The sequence below is a fragment of the Contarinia nasturtii genome, unplaced genomic scaffold, assembly GCF_009176525.2.
Source record: "Contarinia nasturtii isolate CC-2019 unplaced genomic scaffold, AAFC_CNas_1.1 Cnas_scaffold_1699, whole genome shotgun sequence".
NCBI lineage: Eukaryota > Metazoa > Arthropoda > Insecta > Diptera > Cecidomyiidae > Contarinia > Contarinia nasturtii.
In genome coordinates this window covers 4,330,921-4,346,086 of record NW_022199032.1, presented here as the reverse complement: position 1 = coordinate 4,346,086, position 15,166 = coordinate 4,330,921, and the positions used below count along the sequence as shown (strand labels likewise).

At 32.3% G+C, this 15,166-nt stretch overlaps 4 protein-coding genes across 6 annotated transcripts in view; all 4 read right to left on the bottom strand.

Moving 5' to 3' along the window:
• Positions 1 to 310, bottom strand: part of LOC116347142 — a 4,425-nt gene extending 4,115 nt beyond the window's left edge. Inside the window, exons 1-2 of the mRNA XM_031777612.1 lie at positions 217 to 310; positions 45 to 148 (exon numbers count right to left, since the gene is read on the bottom strand). Coding sequence (XP_031633472.1) covers positions 45 to 148; positions 217 to 291 — 179 coding nt within the window. The 5' untranslated portion in view covers positions 292 to 310. The remainder of the gene's footprint in view (positions 1 to 44; positions 149 to 216) is intronic.
• Positions 311 to 486: 176 nt separating this feature from the next.
• On the bottom strand, positions 487 to 6,202 carry LOC116347021 (probable E3 ubiquitin-protein ligase HERC4). Of its 3 annotated transcripts, none has more exons than XM_031777393.1 (17): positions 5,942 to 6,202; positions 5,631 to 5,868; positions 5,388 to 5,562; positions 4,660 to 4,741; positions 4,432 to 4,586; positions 4,192 to 4,348; positions 3,968 to 4,128; positions 3,872 to 3,884; positions 3,600 to 3,787; positions 3,475 to 3,527; positions 3,260 to 3,387; positions 2,905 to 3,166; positions 2,637 to 2,833; positions 2,234 to 2,528; positions 1,434 to 2,158; positions 1,015 to 1,351; positions 487 to 923 (listed from the first exon to the last, which is right to left on the bottom strand). In XM_031777393.1, exons 2-17 carry the CDS (start codon positions 5,703 to 5,705, stop codon positions 771 to 773), a joined length of 3,156 nt encoding a protein of 1,051 aa, XP_031633253.1. In that variant the 5' UTR covers positions 5,706 to 5,868; positions 5,942 to 6,202; the 3' UTR covers positions 487 to 770. The 3 variants fall into 3 exon arrangements, with proteins under 3 accessions (XP_031633253.1, XP_031633254.1, XP_031633255.1); XM_031777394.1 differs by having other exon boundaries at positions 3,600 to 3,794; positions 3,879 to 3,884; XM_031777395.1 differs by having other exon boundaries at positions 5,403 to 5,562.
• Positions 6,203 to 7,389: 1,187 nt separating this feature from the next.
• LOC116346924 (myosin regulatory light chain 2) lies at positions 7,390 to 9,820 on the bottom strand. Its single transcript, XM_031777225.1, has 3 exons — positions 9,693 to 9,820; positions 8,413 to 8,658; positions 7,390 to 8,301 (listed from the first exon to the last, which is right to left on the bottom strand). Exons 1-3 carry the CDS (start codon positions 9,693 to 9,695, stop codon positions 7,876 to 7,878), a joined length of 675 nt encoding a protein of 224 aa, XP_031633085.1. The 5' UTR covers positions 9,696 to 9,820; the 3' UTR covers positions 7,390 to 7,875.
• A 3,440-nt stretch (positions 9,821 to 13,260) lies between these two features.
• LOC116346928 (pyridoxal phosphate homeostasis protein) overlaps positions 13,261 to 15,166 on the bottom strand; it is a 3,374-nt gene continuing 1,468 nt past the window's right edge. Inside the window, exon 5 of the mRNA XM_031777244.1 lies at positions 13,261 to 13,549. Coding sequence (XP_031633104.1) covers positions 13,466 to 13,549 — 84 coding nt within the window. The 3' untranslated portion in view covers positions 13,261 to 13,465. The remainder of the gene's footprint in view (positions 13,550 to 15,166) is intronic.

Below are 15,166 nucleotides of genomic sequence, written 5' to 3'. Positions count from 1 at the left end.
TATTCAGTCTCCCGTTTGAACGCTTAAAATATGGATATGCGAACCATTCGACCATTTTAACAGATGCAAATGATGCTGATCGAGGAAAATCTAGCGTTCCACCAACAACACCGGGACAAATAACTTCTTGAAGAACTGTTTGATTTTGCTAATAAAAATATATTATAGTTTAATTTGACGTTTATTACAACAATTTTGAGAAATTATGACATTTACGTCGTAGTATTGACGATCTCGTTGCAGCAAAATTGGAACTCTGTCCATTAGATCACCTTCTTCCATCACCTCCATTTTTATTTTCGATATTTTCTTTTCTATTTTCACTTGGAACTAAACAAAATATGGTCAAATTAATGAGTCCTTTTGACACTTTTGCAGATTCACTCCAACCAGATCAAGGTTTGCACGAATTTTCGATCAAACAATTCCGTAACCAGGAAACAAATCTACAGAGTTGCTACGTTACATACATAATTGAAACAAAAATTCTCGCTTTGATACAAAAATAATTTTATTATGTTTTCATGTGATTCCTTTTTTTCATCCTCTTTCAAATCGACAAAAACATAAATAAGTTAACAATGTCAACGGATTATTACATAACCTGAGTATCTCAGTTGTTGTTTTTTTTTCTTTGATTTTTGTTTGAAAACAAGTTTAATGAAACTGTTTATCGTCAACAAATGCGATAACATTTTTTTTTGTTCTCTTTATTGTATCACAAATTAATTAATGTATGCAGATTCGCGTCAAAAGGTGTTTTGCAGTGTTTAAACCAAGCTGAATCCTTGATGTTGTTGAATTGCTTGCATCAGTTTGTATTTAAGTTTCTCTTTTGTTTGATACCGCGGAAGATCTAGCAAATTGAAGCAGGTATGTGCAACAGGTAAAAATTTGTCATCGTTCACTGGCTGAATAATAATCTATAAATGAAAGAGTTTGAAAAGAAAATTGTTAACCAAAACTTGGAATTTAATCATCGAGAATGAGCGACAGAGAAGGTATTTGATTTACTTGTAATGCTTTTGTTCCGATGGCAATTCGATCGCTTCCCGTCAAAAAACGTAAGAATTTCTTTTTGTCGTCCAATGAAAGTTCATGAAATACTTCCCAAAATAAGCGAATGGTTGGGTCGCCAGAGGTGTAACCATTCTTATATTTGGTTGCTTGTTCAAATGCATCCCAGTCATAATTTTCATTACCAATAACCAGCGCCATAAGTTCGTGTGCTCGAAACAATTCCATCACTGGTCCGCCACACACTTTCATAAATCCAGCATAGAACGCATCAAAATGGGTTACAACCGATTTGTTCAATAGAAAATCAATATACAATTCAACAAATTCTTTCCTGAAAATGATTTGTGATTTTTTTTTCGAAAATTTTGAGTTCAGTCAAACATTATATATCAGAATTTTCTGTAAATGCATACTTATTTTCCTGAGTTACACGGATATTTTCGCCGTTCGCTTTGAGCGGTATATTTTCAAAATTTCCATAGTTTTCTCGGGTAATTTCAAAAGTCAAATCGAACACATCTTCCATGTCGTCGCCATCGTAGTCCAAAATTTCTTGCAGTGTTCTTCCCATCACCGGTGATAATTCTTTAAAATCGTCTAAATCCACTTTTTCTTTCAGCAATTTTTTATAAAGTGCCAATGGAAATGGCAAATGTATAATAATGAAATTATAAATAGCAAGTCCACAAATTGTTCCAACCAATTTGTACATTTCGGGATCTTCAAAACTGTTTGCTGCAAACCAGATCAGTCGTGATTCTTCATATTCTTGAAACATTCCGTACTTTTGATCGAGAATCTCTTTCATCAACAAAAGAAAGAATTCCTTTTTAACACCGCCAGCATCTTCACCCTCTTCACCCAGAAATTTTACTTTTAATGGTTTTTTCAAATCTTTGACATCGCACTGGCAAATTTCACGAATTGTATCATTTACGATATTTTCACGGGACACATTGAACACAACAAATTCACTGATATCGGTCGGTTGATTTGAAAATAACATTGCCAAAAGCATGGTTTGTTGAGCTTGATAAACGGCATGATGCATCTGAATGGCTTGATCGGTCTGTAGTAATAGCGTTTTTGCCTTTGCGTCGAATATAAAAGGGAAATTACAGAGGAACGTTTGGTTCGGCTAAAAACAAAAGTAGACATTTTGTTGTTTTTCATTGACTTAAAAATATACCCGACTCTATTTTATATTACTTACATTGCTTTCAGTTTGACTCCAATTGAAAAAGTCTTTTTGCAAATCGACCATGTCGGTTAGTTCTGGCAAGTGGAATGTCTCGTATGACAAACGTTGTGTCCGTTGGTTCATGTTTATTTGAAAGAGTAGCTTGAGCATTCTCAACGCACTCTCCAAATTTGGTTCGTATGTTACCACCGGCAATAATGCATCAGCACAACTACTCTTTGCAAACTTAAATGTTAACACATGCATCACAACATCTTTGTAGTTTTCAACTAATCGTTCAAAGTACTCAATTCTCGATTCGGCGTACCTAAGCGGGGAATCACAAAAGAAAAGAATCGAATTAATTTAAAATAATCGTAATACAATCAATAATAATTAGTAAGGAATTTTCAAGTGATTTGCCCCTCGGGCGTACCATTGTGAGACAATTTGTAGTGGAATTTTGTTTAAATTTAAAACAGCACGACTGAATGGTGTGTGCAGTTTTTCATAATTTTTTGAATTAATAAATTCATGGTAAAGTGGTAACAGTAAATAAACGCGTAATACTTCAACATCAGCGGGAGACGGTTTCAATGATCGGATAATTTGTGTTGTGATACCATCCCAAATCTGTGGAAAATCAAATAGAAAAATTTAAAAATTGGATCATATTTCAAATAAAATGCTTGGTATATCCATACCATTTCCTTCAATGTTACATTTTCCATTTTTCGAATGTGACCAAATGCTAGTTCGGCATCAACCATATTTAAACCATGATTTTTCGACGAACAACACATATGCGCATCATTTGATTTTAAAAACGAACCATTTATACAGGCTAAACTGCGGAATAAGGTTTCAATGGACGACATCAATGTGTCATCAACGGTCTCATTTTTTTCAATAGTGGCACAATGTTCGGCCAAACTAATTGTAAATATTGCGATTTGTGTGCTTGGTCTAAAATGACAGAACAAAACCCAAAATTAAAAAATATATATTTGAATTGGCTGTAGACAATGCAAGACAATGTAATTGCTTTGAATATCTTACTCAAAAATTCGAGAGTCATAACTGTTGGTGTTGTCTGTGGTTGTATACGCAAATGATCGATCGCCACCAGAAAATATTTGCTTTACAAAAATATTTGTCTCTTCAGTCTTATCGTCTTTGTCAATTGCCTAGAATTTTATGGCAATGATTTATATTTAAATAGATAGATAAACAGTTGTGATTCAATAAATTTATTTGCGATTGCATTAACTAACCCATGGTCCAAAAACAACATTTGGAATAACGGAATTATTCGTTGAACGAAGGCCTAAAAATGATGTAATAGTTTTGATTGATAACTACTAGAGATACACTTACTATGAAAATCTGTAAGAATTACCTAATTGACCGCATGAGTTCAAGCCAAATCCATAAACACGACCACGTGATGGTACATATGTGAGTGTGTGTCGATTTCCGCACACCACCTGTGTCACTGCACTGCCCATCATTTCCACCACCATACGCGGCAAAGAGACATTATTTTTGTTTCCATGACCAAGCTGTCCAAAATTTCCAGCTCCACAGCTAAATAAAATATTTTAAATATTTTTAGGTTTTTTTAAACATTTTGAATTATTAATGAATTTTAATTTTAAATATTTCAATTACCTAAATATGCCGCCTATTTTTGGAAAATCAAACAGAAAAAATTAATAAAAATCATAATCACATTTGAATTCAATCTTTTTTCGCCAATTTATTTACCGTCCATAGTGAGGAACACGGAAAAATCTTCACCGGCTGATACTTTTCGAACTCCTATCGATCTTAATGTTTTCAATTTTGCTGGAAAATATCGTGGCTGTTCATCACCTACACCAAGTTGGCCCCAATTGTTTTTGCCCCATCCAAAGACTGCTCCCGATCTTGAAAAAAAATATCATTTTACAACATGTTTTTTTTTTCGCTCATAATTAACATGAACTCACTTTGAGATAGCAAAACTGTGATAGCCGCCACATGCAATAAATGCTATCGGAATTCCATTTAATGAATCAATTTTTACTGGATTCACAACTTTTTTTTCAGCATTTCCAATTCCGAGTTGTCCATAGTTATTCAATCCAAATGCATAAATCTCTCCTTCTACAAAATATACGTGGATTGTACGATTTAAAAAAATCAGAGCAATTGAATCATTCGATTGATCGTCGATATAATTTATGTACCATTTGTCAGAGCCAGATTATGATGATCGCCACACGCAATTTGTACAATATTTTTGGTGGCTAATTTTTTGGCTAGTTTTGGTTGTGGCTCGTTTGTATCGAATTCCCCGTATCCAAGCTGACCGAAAGAATTGGATCCCCACGTCCAAAGGTTACTATTTTATTGAATTAAGAGACAAAACCGAAAATCAATATTAGATTTTATTTAAAAAGAAAACTTATTCATACCCCCATTCATTAACTGCACAACTGTGTGAGCTACCACAACAAATTTTTGTAATTACATGATTTTCCAAATTTTCTACTTGATCTGTAAGAAAAACAAACACATTCGAAAGTTTGTGGTTAATATTTGATAAAAATATATCGAAACGCTTGGAATTGGGTCGATCTTACTCAAAATGTGTGAAAGATGTTGTTTTTTGGTTTGTTATCTACTGAGATAACTAACACTATCATCGTCATATGTATATTGTTTTTTTTTCAAGTAAATAACACTTTTATAGTTAGAACATATTTGTTTTGAGGAAAAGCTTTTTCTTTTACCATCATTATTCCTATATCTTCTCTGGATATTAACAGAACTGATAAAGATTACTATTTTTTAAATATTTCACAACATTCTTGAAGTTTTCTTCATAGCTAATTGGAAAAATGTGCCATAGAATGTTTTGAATGAAATGAAAAATCAATGGAATTCCCATCATTAAAAATGCAGTTGGAAATCTTGGTCTCGTTAAATATCAATTAAGCTAAATAAATGTTCGTCGGTCACTTTTCTCTCAAATAGGTTCTTAAATAAAAGAAAAATCACTTGGCATTGAATCTTTTAAAGGGACAAAAAAAAAGGAAAATTATTAAAATGACTGACGGTAGCTTTTGTACTTATTGACGATGAATGTGGTCAGATCTGGGATGAAGGAATTTTGAAAATAAATGATCCAGTGTTTACATACAAAATTTTGACATACGTGGACGTTTTCTTGGTTGTTGGTGGCCTAATTGACCGAAATCATTGCTTCCGGACGAATACAGTTTTCCATTTACCAAAAAGAGTGAATGAACTGGACCACATGAAATTGATTGAATTTGTGACGCCAATGACCAATCGAGCTCTCTTGGCACCAACAGCTATTTCAAACGGTAAAATAAATTTCTTACAGAAAAAAAACCAACAATTCGAATTTCAGGTAAATTACATGTTCTTCTTCGATGCCGCCTAAACCCAATTCGCCATTAACTGTGCTTCCCCAACAATATAATATATTTGCCATTGTATCGATTTATTTCGTTTTCTTACAACCTCCTTATGGAAGGGCAATTTTTTTTTTAAAGAATGTTCGAGACTCTATGTGATACAAAAAATGCAATGAACATTCGTTCTGTTTTACGATTTTATTATTGTGTCGTTTCTTTAACTAAGTTTTTGATGTCACCCTAAAAAGATATGAAATACGTTATTCAAAATTTATCAAAATTGTTCATCGAAAATATTTATAAGCATGTTTACATTAAAATTTATCAACGAGTTTGTTTGTATTGGCTAACGAAATTGTTTATAGCAATGATCGGTAGAAAGTTGTTGAATGTTTTTCGTGATGAATAACGAAAACATTTGTGAATTGATTGATTGCGGTGATTGAGCGTTGACGCTTCAAAAACCCGGCCCGAAAATATTGAACGAAAAGAAAAAAATGAAATCAAAAAAATAAAATAATAATTCAATTTTTCAACAACGATTTTATCCGCACAATTTACTTGACAGTTTATTCTAGCGTTTTCTAAGTGGATGACATTGACATTCAATCGGTGTGTGTGTATATGGTTGCACTCATGCCATCTATTGTATCCAATGACAATTATTTCATATAGTCCAATTGTATTGCAAGAGAAAAAATCAAATTGGATAAGCATATTTTCAAATTAGAGTAATAATGGAGTCTTTTATTGAATCGCATTTCTATGTAAGACCAATTCAATAGAGATGAAATATTCAAACTAAAATATAAATACGTTCTTTCGATCTTCGTTGGTAGATTATATGCATTCTTGCCAAAATATGTCGAAGAACTAATTGTATCAACGACTTGCTTACACATCATCGAAGTCGAAAAAAGCACTTAAGAAACTTAATCACCTATCTAAATATTGAATCCATGTCAATATAATGCTCATTTACTCAATCAGCCAATTCGAAGAATGTTTTTTTCTCATAAATTATTTCCCAATTTCTTATCAAAGATAATTTTCAACAGACTAAAAGCATACTGGTTCAATATTGCTGGATAAAATTCAGATTAAAATGAAATTAAGTTAAATATCGTTGTTGTGAATCCATTTCGATCGGGTGAAAAATAATAATAATTTCAAAACAACATCGAGAATTAGTAAAGCGAGTGCCATCTACTGGTATCAGATTGTGTTTCGACGCGCTTTATTCATTTTTAAAAATAATAACAACCAGTTAGTGTATTTGTAGAAGAAAAAAATCATCACTTCGACAGAGGTCTTGTATTCTTGATGCTAACGCATAACGATTGCAGAATGTTGGCTATTTTTGTTTTTATGTCGCACAACGGCACACATTTGCTTCAAATTAAAATATCAGCCTTAGCGAAAGGAAAACATTCTCTTATTGCCTTACATTCATGACCGCCTACTCCTTTTTAGCTCAATTCTCTGCTGTGTGAAAACACAAAATTTGGTTGCTACAAAAAAAAATCAGCCTCTGTAACCAATATTATCGAATGTCAATGAAAAATAAAAAAAAATGTTTATATCAGACATTAAATGATATAATTTTATTGACAGAGAAAAAACAAACAGTGGAAAATTACCAAGCAAATTAAAAATGTTTATGATTTTTTTTTCGTGTGTTATTCAAGGCGATACCCACATATAAGGATGTCTTCAACCACGTTTAAATTTAAGAAAAGAGAACAAAAAGAAACACGACAATGAATGACAAATGAATTTAATATATCTCTGGCATTTTTCTTAATGGAACAAATGTGGTAAATTTTATATATGGCAGACAAGATAAAAGTAACTCATTGCTGAATAAGTTTGATGGAAAAAAAACTATGCTCTGTATTAAAATAATGTCCTTAACAATTAGCTAGAAAGTAAAACAAGTGTATGATTATGCAATGACTGTTTGCGAGTTTGAGGCCGCTTCCACTTTCTCTCATCATTTCTTCATCTCCATCTCTTTTTCTTTCAAGACTTCAAAAATGTGAAAAATTTTAACGATGCTGTTTGCTTTGTAACTTTATTTTGATAGAAAAAAAAAATATATATGGGCGATTCGTTCTCAATTGTCTGCCAAAAAAGTACGTAGTCCTATAAAATGCCACACATTTTATGTAATTTATTTAAAGAAAATTATAGGCGGCTTTGTTTATCTTCTTTCTTTATTGACAAAAAAATAAAAAATAAATGTTCTTATGCGGCGGCTTCTTCTTCTTCTCCCTCTTCTTTGCCGGTCAACATTTCGATAAGGGCGGCAGTGTCGATCATGTTTTTATCGTCGATACACATTTGATCGTAGGCATCATCAACTTCGTTTTGTGTGAATCGCTCACCGAAGTTAGTCAACAAGTGACGCAATTTGTCACCGTCAATAATACCACCTTCATCGAACTTTTTGAATGCTTCGATGACAACATCATCATCGTCTGTTGCTCCAGAGCCGGCCATACGTTTTGCGAATAGGGTCAACAATTGTGTGAAATTGATTGGTCCTGATGCTTCGCTCAACATTTCTTCTAATTCTTTGTCGTTTGTCAAACGGCCGACAGCATCGAAGGTAGCACGAAGATCATTTTTACCAATAATACCATCTTTGTCTTGGTCCATAAGTTGGAAGGCCTGTGCACAAAATCAAAATAGAGAAGAAAAAAAAATACATGTTAGAAAAAATTTCTTTTTCAATTCTTATCGTTTTTGGATTTGAATTGGCGAAATATTGATCTCTCTCACCTCTTTGAATTCGGCAACTTGTTTTTGCGAGAACATAGAGAACACATTTGAACCGGCACGCTTGGCACGTCTTGATGACGAACCACCCGATTTCGATGATTGGCGGGTTGAGCCTGATGGTGATTTTGGTGTAGCGGCAGCTGATGAAGCTGCTGGAGTGGATGCTGGAGTTTCCTCTGGAGTAGCTTCAGAGGTTGAATCTCCCTCCTTGGTCTTCTTCTTCTTTACCTTCTTCTCTTTTTCAGACTGGAAATGAAACGAACAATCAATTATTTTACTTTAGATTGGCTCTTGAGTAATTGGAATTTGTTTTTATTTTTCGGCGGAAACATTGGAAAAAATCGTGAAAATTGTTCTTTGTTTTGGTTTTTGGTTTTGTGTGAATGTGCGTTGATTGAGCGACAAATGATACATATTATCGAAATCATTTCTCATAAATTAAAATTGAGAAGGAATGTTGAAGAATTTAAATCTCGAAGAGAATTGTGGCCAAATGCTAAAAATAAATCACACTCGCCGTCTTATTGCGAATTGGATTTCATTTTCACCGTTTGTGTGTGTGTGTGTGTGCTTTGAGCGCTTTGCCCACTACTAAAAATAGCTTCGCACACGCATCCACATTGGAATTAGGTGTTGGATATCGCTTTATTTTCGGTGTTGCTTCGAATCGAACATTTTTTTTTCTTTACATCTTTTTTCACGTTGAAAATCGAGTTGTCTGTTATTGCATAACACATTGGATTTCATGCATGGATTCAAATGCTCAGTACAAGTCAATTTACGAATTCATGAAATGACATTTTCATTTTGTTTGCTTTATAAAATCAACTTATTTGTTTATTCATTTTTTCTTTTCGTTCATTTTTATTCATTCGACAGAAAACAATTCAATTTGCAAACTTCGAAAACTTTTATCCATTTCTCATATAACACCATTGCACACAAATTCCATATGTAAATTCCATTGTCTTGGAGCTTGGAAAATAAAGCTTTTAAACGAAATTTCCTTTCCATTCGACAGACACATCATGCAAAGAAAAATGCTTCTTAAAAATCACTTCAAATTTTGCACTCTCAATTTTATTCACTTTTCTCGTAAATTATGAATTATCCCATGGCCGGCGTTCATTATAACGGATCAAAATGAAAATGAAAAATATTCAATTCTTTTTTCGTTATTTCAGAATTTTCACGATTTTTTCCACTGTTCAGAACTGGATTTGGTGTTTAACCATTTTTTCGTTCAATTTCTCAATCGAGGAGCTGCTCTCTCAACTTACCATGTTGATTGTTCAGTTGTTATCGACTACTATTCCCAAAACGCTAGCAGCAACTGATATTTAATTCCGTTCGTCCGTCTCAGATCGGTTCGAAAAGTTGTCGCTCACGGCGCAGCCTTCACACATACTCACACAAAATAGCTCCTTTTTTAGTAGCCACAATATATATTTCAATACGATTTGCCCATATATCTAAAATTAACTCATTTTTACAATCAAAGAAAGTGAGCAAAAGAGATCGTCCCATTTGTGTGTTGGTGTGTTGTATACGTAACGATGTTTCTATATTCCCACCGAAAGGAACGAAAAAAAAAACTCATGATTTTTCATGAATAAAAAAGAAAGTCCACTAACAACATTTTATGTACTGCACATGCGCGAATGATTCAATCGCAAATTGATCATAGCCGCACAACATTAGAACCGACGATTTCGAAAGTCCCTATATTCAACGCTTTGATATTATAAAACACCACATATTATAATCATGGTACATTCAATAGAATTTCGAGACGACAAAATGTCGCGCGGGTGGGGAGAGAAAATATGTGACCAGTCCGAATACAAACAAATTTAGGCAAGACATTTTAAAAACGGACAATTCAATTCTAACTGTTGTTGTTTTTGTTTGTTGTTGGTTTTTTTTTTTTCGTACATATTTTCAACATGAAACATATTCTAAAAAAATTTAAACAATGTTCAACAATCGAATAGATTCGATTGAACAATGATCCAATGTCTCTTTTTTTCGATATTCAAAGTCGTCCAAGTATAATAAATTACGGCGTCATAGAAAAAGTTTCAATTAAAATTGCTTTCGGTGATAATGCACACCTGATGAGTCCAATAAAGCTCACCGAAAAGTGGCCGAGAATCAATCCGTATCTGTGCTTGTAAATTGAACTACACATACGCAAATTTCCATGATAGCTTCATATTTTTTGATATTTTTAAAATTCGCTCAGCATATTACAGAACAAAAAAGATCAAAAAATAAAATAAAAAGGGAAACAATATTGAAATCTTCGAAAAAAATGTATTCAGTGATGAATATATTGTATTTTCGGATTTCATGTTGTTGGCCATTTGCCAGCTTCTTTTCTTCGGCGAAGTTTGTGTGTTTTTTTTATTATTATTATTATACGTTTATTTGGCGAGAAACGGGAAAAAAAAAGCCGTAAAGAATTATTCATTCTTTTTAAGCAATACGCTTACATTTTTACCTCTCTTTCATTTTGACTGTGTTTGTATGCAACTTTACGTGAATTTATCATGCGAATAAAGGATTACATAGAACAAGCGCTCGGTTTATTTTCGATTCAGTTCCAATGCGCAAAAATTAAGCAAAGGAACACCCACATTTGTGTGTAGTGTGTGTGGGTATGTGGCGTTTGCCTTTGCTTTCGCCGTTATTTTTCTCGTTTTACTTATGCTGATCAAAATATGCGCAAGAAAAACATATTTTATCGCATTATTCATGTTACACTTTGAACATTTTTTCTCGTGCGCTTTGAATTTCAAGTGAAAATAAGAGACTACGAAAAATTGAAGAATTTATACAGGAAAGAATCAAAAAGTCCTATGAATTTACTTGTTTCTCATGGGCTTCGAAAAAACGTACCTTGAAAAACGTTTCCCAACTGTTATACTTTGTAGACGTATGAAAGTGGTTTTAAGTTCAACTAAGTAAACAATTAATGATTTGCATAGTTTATCTAAAGAAAACTTTAAATATTTCGTCTCGATTGAGCAACTGTAATGTCATCGTCAATTACATCAAATATTGACTAAGATTTTTTTTTTGTGATGACTTTTTTTTAGATACAATGTAGCTTAACTAATTGCAAATGCTCTAAAAGAAAACAAATTCAACTTTAAATGCAAGGCCCGAGTCTAATCGCATTAGTTAGAACAAACTTCATCAATAATCTCGACGCTTCACAAGTAATTGGAATCTACCTTATATTAAATTCGAATACAGAAATCATCGAACATTTGTATACTAATTTTGAAAAGAAAAAAACATCTTTCAAAATATGTGTCATCTGTTTTAAAGGTTTATAGATTTTTTTATCCGTAAATTGTAGATTTTCAGTTTATGCGATCCAAAAGACATTTTCGTTGCTCCAGAAAATTGATAGTCAAAGAGAATATTTGATTTTTTCATTTTCGATGCCTCAAAGCCGAAAATATGAAATTGCAACAAGAAGCCTGATCTAAGGATGAAACTAGGGAAAATTAGCAATATTAAAGGCCGTGTCTCCCCCCTAGAGCCTGACTATGGAAATTAATGCATTTGGCATCAGCATTTGCAAAATTTCTACGCATATTCAATGAAAAAATGGCAGCATATTTTTTGTATGGAGTTTTTGTTGTAATTGCATGCTTTTATACGTTTATTTTCAACGGTATTTCAAGCCACTTTGAAATATTTACAGGAAACTTGAATACTGAAAATCATCAGAAACACGAATAATTCTCATCTTTCATAAATATATTTTAATGCCAAATAGTTGTCGCATGTTTTAATAAGAAAATGTTCAAATCAAACGTCATTCAATTTAAAGCTGTCTCTATTACTCTAAAAAAACATAAGTGAAGATTTTCACAAAACTTTGTAATGAAAATTTTTTCACCACAAATTTTTATTTTGTTTAATTCAAATTCAAATTCATTTTGGCAAAATAAAATTGTGAAAATGTTTTTTTATTTTGAAAAAAAATTGTAGTGAAAAAAGTTTCACCACAAAGTTTTGTGAAAATCCCCACATATGTTTTTTCAGAGTGCATTTCAATAATAAAACGTAGCTTTTTGAGAATGCTTAGTTTATTTGAAGTGATTTTGAATATCATAAAAACTAAGAGAAAATCATGAAACAAAAAGAATTACATTTGACGAAAAACGGAACGATTCGTTCCAAGTTGACAAAATATTTTTTAAAAATGTTCCTGAATCCAATGAAACACTGGTTCATTTGCATTTACACTTGATGAAGACTTCATTTCAAGTCTTTAATCGTTTCATAATGCAATTTGCTAACTTCAACGGCTTAGTTTCAATATTTGTGCAAGGATATGTCTTCCTGAATTTGAATACAAAAAGTAAATAATAAATTTGAATACAAAATACAATGAAATAATCATTTCAAAATCCAAATCTATCAAGGCATTGAACATTTTTCATAAACGGAAACACAAAATATTCAATATGAAAGCATCTATAGATTAAAGCTGTTTTAACGTCTGATGACCTCGAATGTGTACGATCTGCTCTAAATATATGCTTTATTTTTCAAGTTATGTGTTTCGAAATGGTAGTTATTGGAAAATTTTACGGCCTCATTTTTGGTTAAACTTGTTTATAACATCTTTTTACGTCGAACCTAAAGAATTAAATGAAAAATTCGATTTCGTAACCGATAAAATATCAAACCTACTGCAGCAAGAGCTTAATGAAATCTACTTCATTTTACATAAAGTCTGCTCTAAATTGATTGCAAAAAAATGTCGGTCGCAAAATTTTCTGTAGACACTCCAAGAAAAGTTAAAGATATTTCAAACAATTGGAATTAGATGAATCAAATAGTTTTTTCTATTCTACAACAAACTTTATTCATAATTGTGATAATTTTTTCAGGTATATACATTTAAAATCGATAAAACATTTTAGATTCATAAACGGAATTGATGTGTTCACAAGAAAGAGAGTATGCGATTTTGGTCGCATTAAGAATGCCATATTTTGTTGTCCTGTAAATAAGTGTTGTTCAGCATTTACACATTTGCTCCATCAATTTTCTTCGGTCTATATCCAAAAATAGAAGAACCAACTCGAACAATTGTTGAACCCATTTCAACCTAAATATTCGTTAAAAAGAATTATTGTGTAATCTTTTTGTGTGAGTTTTCAAGAGAGAGAGAGAGAGAGAGAGAGAGAGAGAGAGAGAGAGAGAGAGAATGGGAAACTTGGAAATCGATAGAACAAAACACAACAACAAATAGTTTATGTTGTTAGTTCGAAATCTGGGTAAAATGACGAAAATAAACCAAAAACCGATCTGTATACAGATTTTATTTAATATGTTACGTCAGCTGATTTGTATGTCTATTTTTACGTAGTGGTTTTTATAAATCGGATGAATACTCATACAATCTTTGTGATTGCATAAAATTGCATAGTTTTTTTTAACGGTTGAATTTGGAATCCGAAACATACAGAAATGTCATCTTTCTTTTATAATGATTTTGTTAAAAGGAAGTGAAAATAGAACGAGCGTTTCTTTTTTAGCCTCTCTTTCGCAATTCCACACGACTGACATCTAGACATGCGTAAACATTTTTGGTTGGCAAACATATTTTCGAGAGGAATTTTTTTTCTCGCCAAAATTGTGTTACAAATAAAGTAAAAAAAATATATTCAAATGTTGATATGTTACGAACTTTTGTGATTGAAATTGAATGTTACATTAGAAAACCAATATTTTGCCAATTGCATGCTAATCCATATGTATTGGGGCCGTCAATTCTTCTTTTAAAACAATCGTTAAGATCGTTGATGTGAGTTTCATCGGTCGCATTCTCGATTTGGGGAATTTAAAAAAAAATCTATTAAATATATTCTCTTATAGCTGTTTTCGCATGTGACTTCCAATGAATGAAAGTTGAACATGAACAGAAACACCATCGCTATGGCACCGATTTTTGATATTTTTAACATTCTTTTGTAAACAACGCAACGGAATTCACCAACGCACAAATATAATGAACGGCACTAATAGAAAAGTATACGATTTATTGCAAGCAACCACCGTCTCTAGGGTCTTTGAATTTTTACATAATACCAAATTAAAAACGAAATTAAAATTTTCGCAATCAATTCATTTAATTGGTTAAACCCAATTTTGTTCGATTTTTTTAAAAAATTAAATCGGAATGAATATGCAAATATGCATATGTCGATTTTAGTTGGAAGTAAGTCAGTGTAAAATCAACAATATTTTCATTTTCGTCAGCAAAATGGTGGCTAGTAAAATTCTGTTCACTTTAGAAATTTTTTTTTGGATAATTTCGTAATATGGAAATTCCAATGCACATAATAGTCGCTTCACTTCAAAAACTCAAATTTTGGATACAGACACACTTCAGAGATATTCATTTTCTTCAAATTATAATAACAGTCATACGTCCTCAGCAGGGGTCCGAGGGGTCCAATTACCTCCCCCCCCTGACGAAGTGTTACCCCTTCAAAATTTTCAAAGAATTCTTTCAATTTGCTAGGGAATTTCGCCAAAAAAGTGAGGACCTTTTTTTTTGCTCCTCACTTTTGTTTTCAATGTAAGAAAAATTCTTTTAATTTGCTAGGGATTTTCGCCGAAAAAGTGAGGAGCAAAAAAAAAACGAAAAAAGTACACTTTTCGCAAAATACACTTCACTTTTTTGCTTACCCCTCTCGATTTTTTTCAATTACCCCCCCCC

Excerpts from the sequence above, each read along its gene's own strand:
- LOC116347021 (XM_031777393.1), bottom strand. The coding sequence starts at position 5,705 with ATGGCAAATATATTATATTGTTGGGGAAGCACAGTTAATGGCGAATTG. Across the intron at positions 4,742-5,387 it reads TCCACGTATGTCAAAATTTT|ATCAAGTAGAAAATTTGGAA; the intron begins GTATGTAAACAC and ends TTTTTCTTACAG. Across the intron at positions 4,349-4,431 it reads TAATCTGGCTCTGACAAATG|AAGGAGAGATTTATGCATTT; the intron begins GTACATAAATTA and ends TATATTTTGTAG.
- LOC116346924 (XM_031777225.1), bottom strand. Across the intron at positions 8,302-8,412 it reads AAGTTGCCGAATTCAAAGAG|GCCTTCCAACTTATGGACCA; the intron begins GTGAGAGAGATC and ends TTTTGTGCACAG.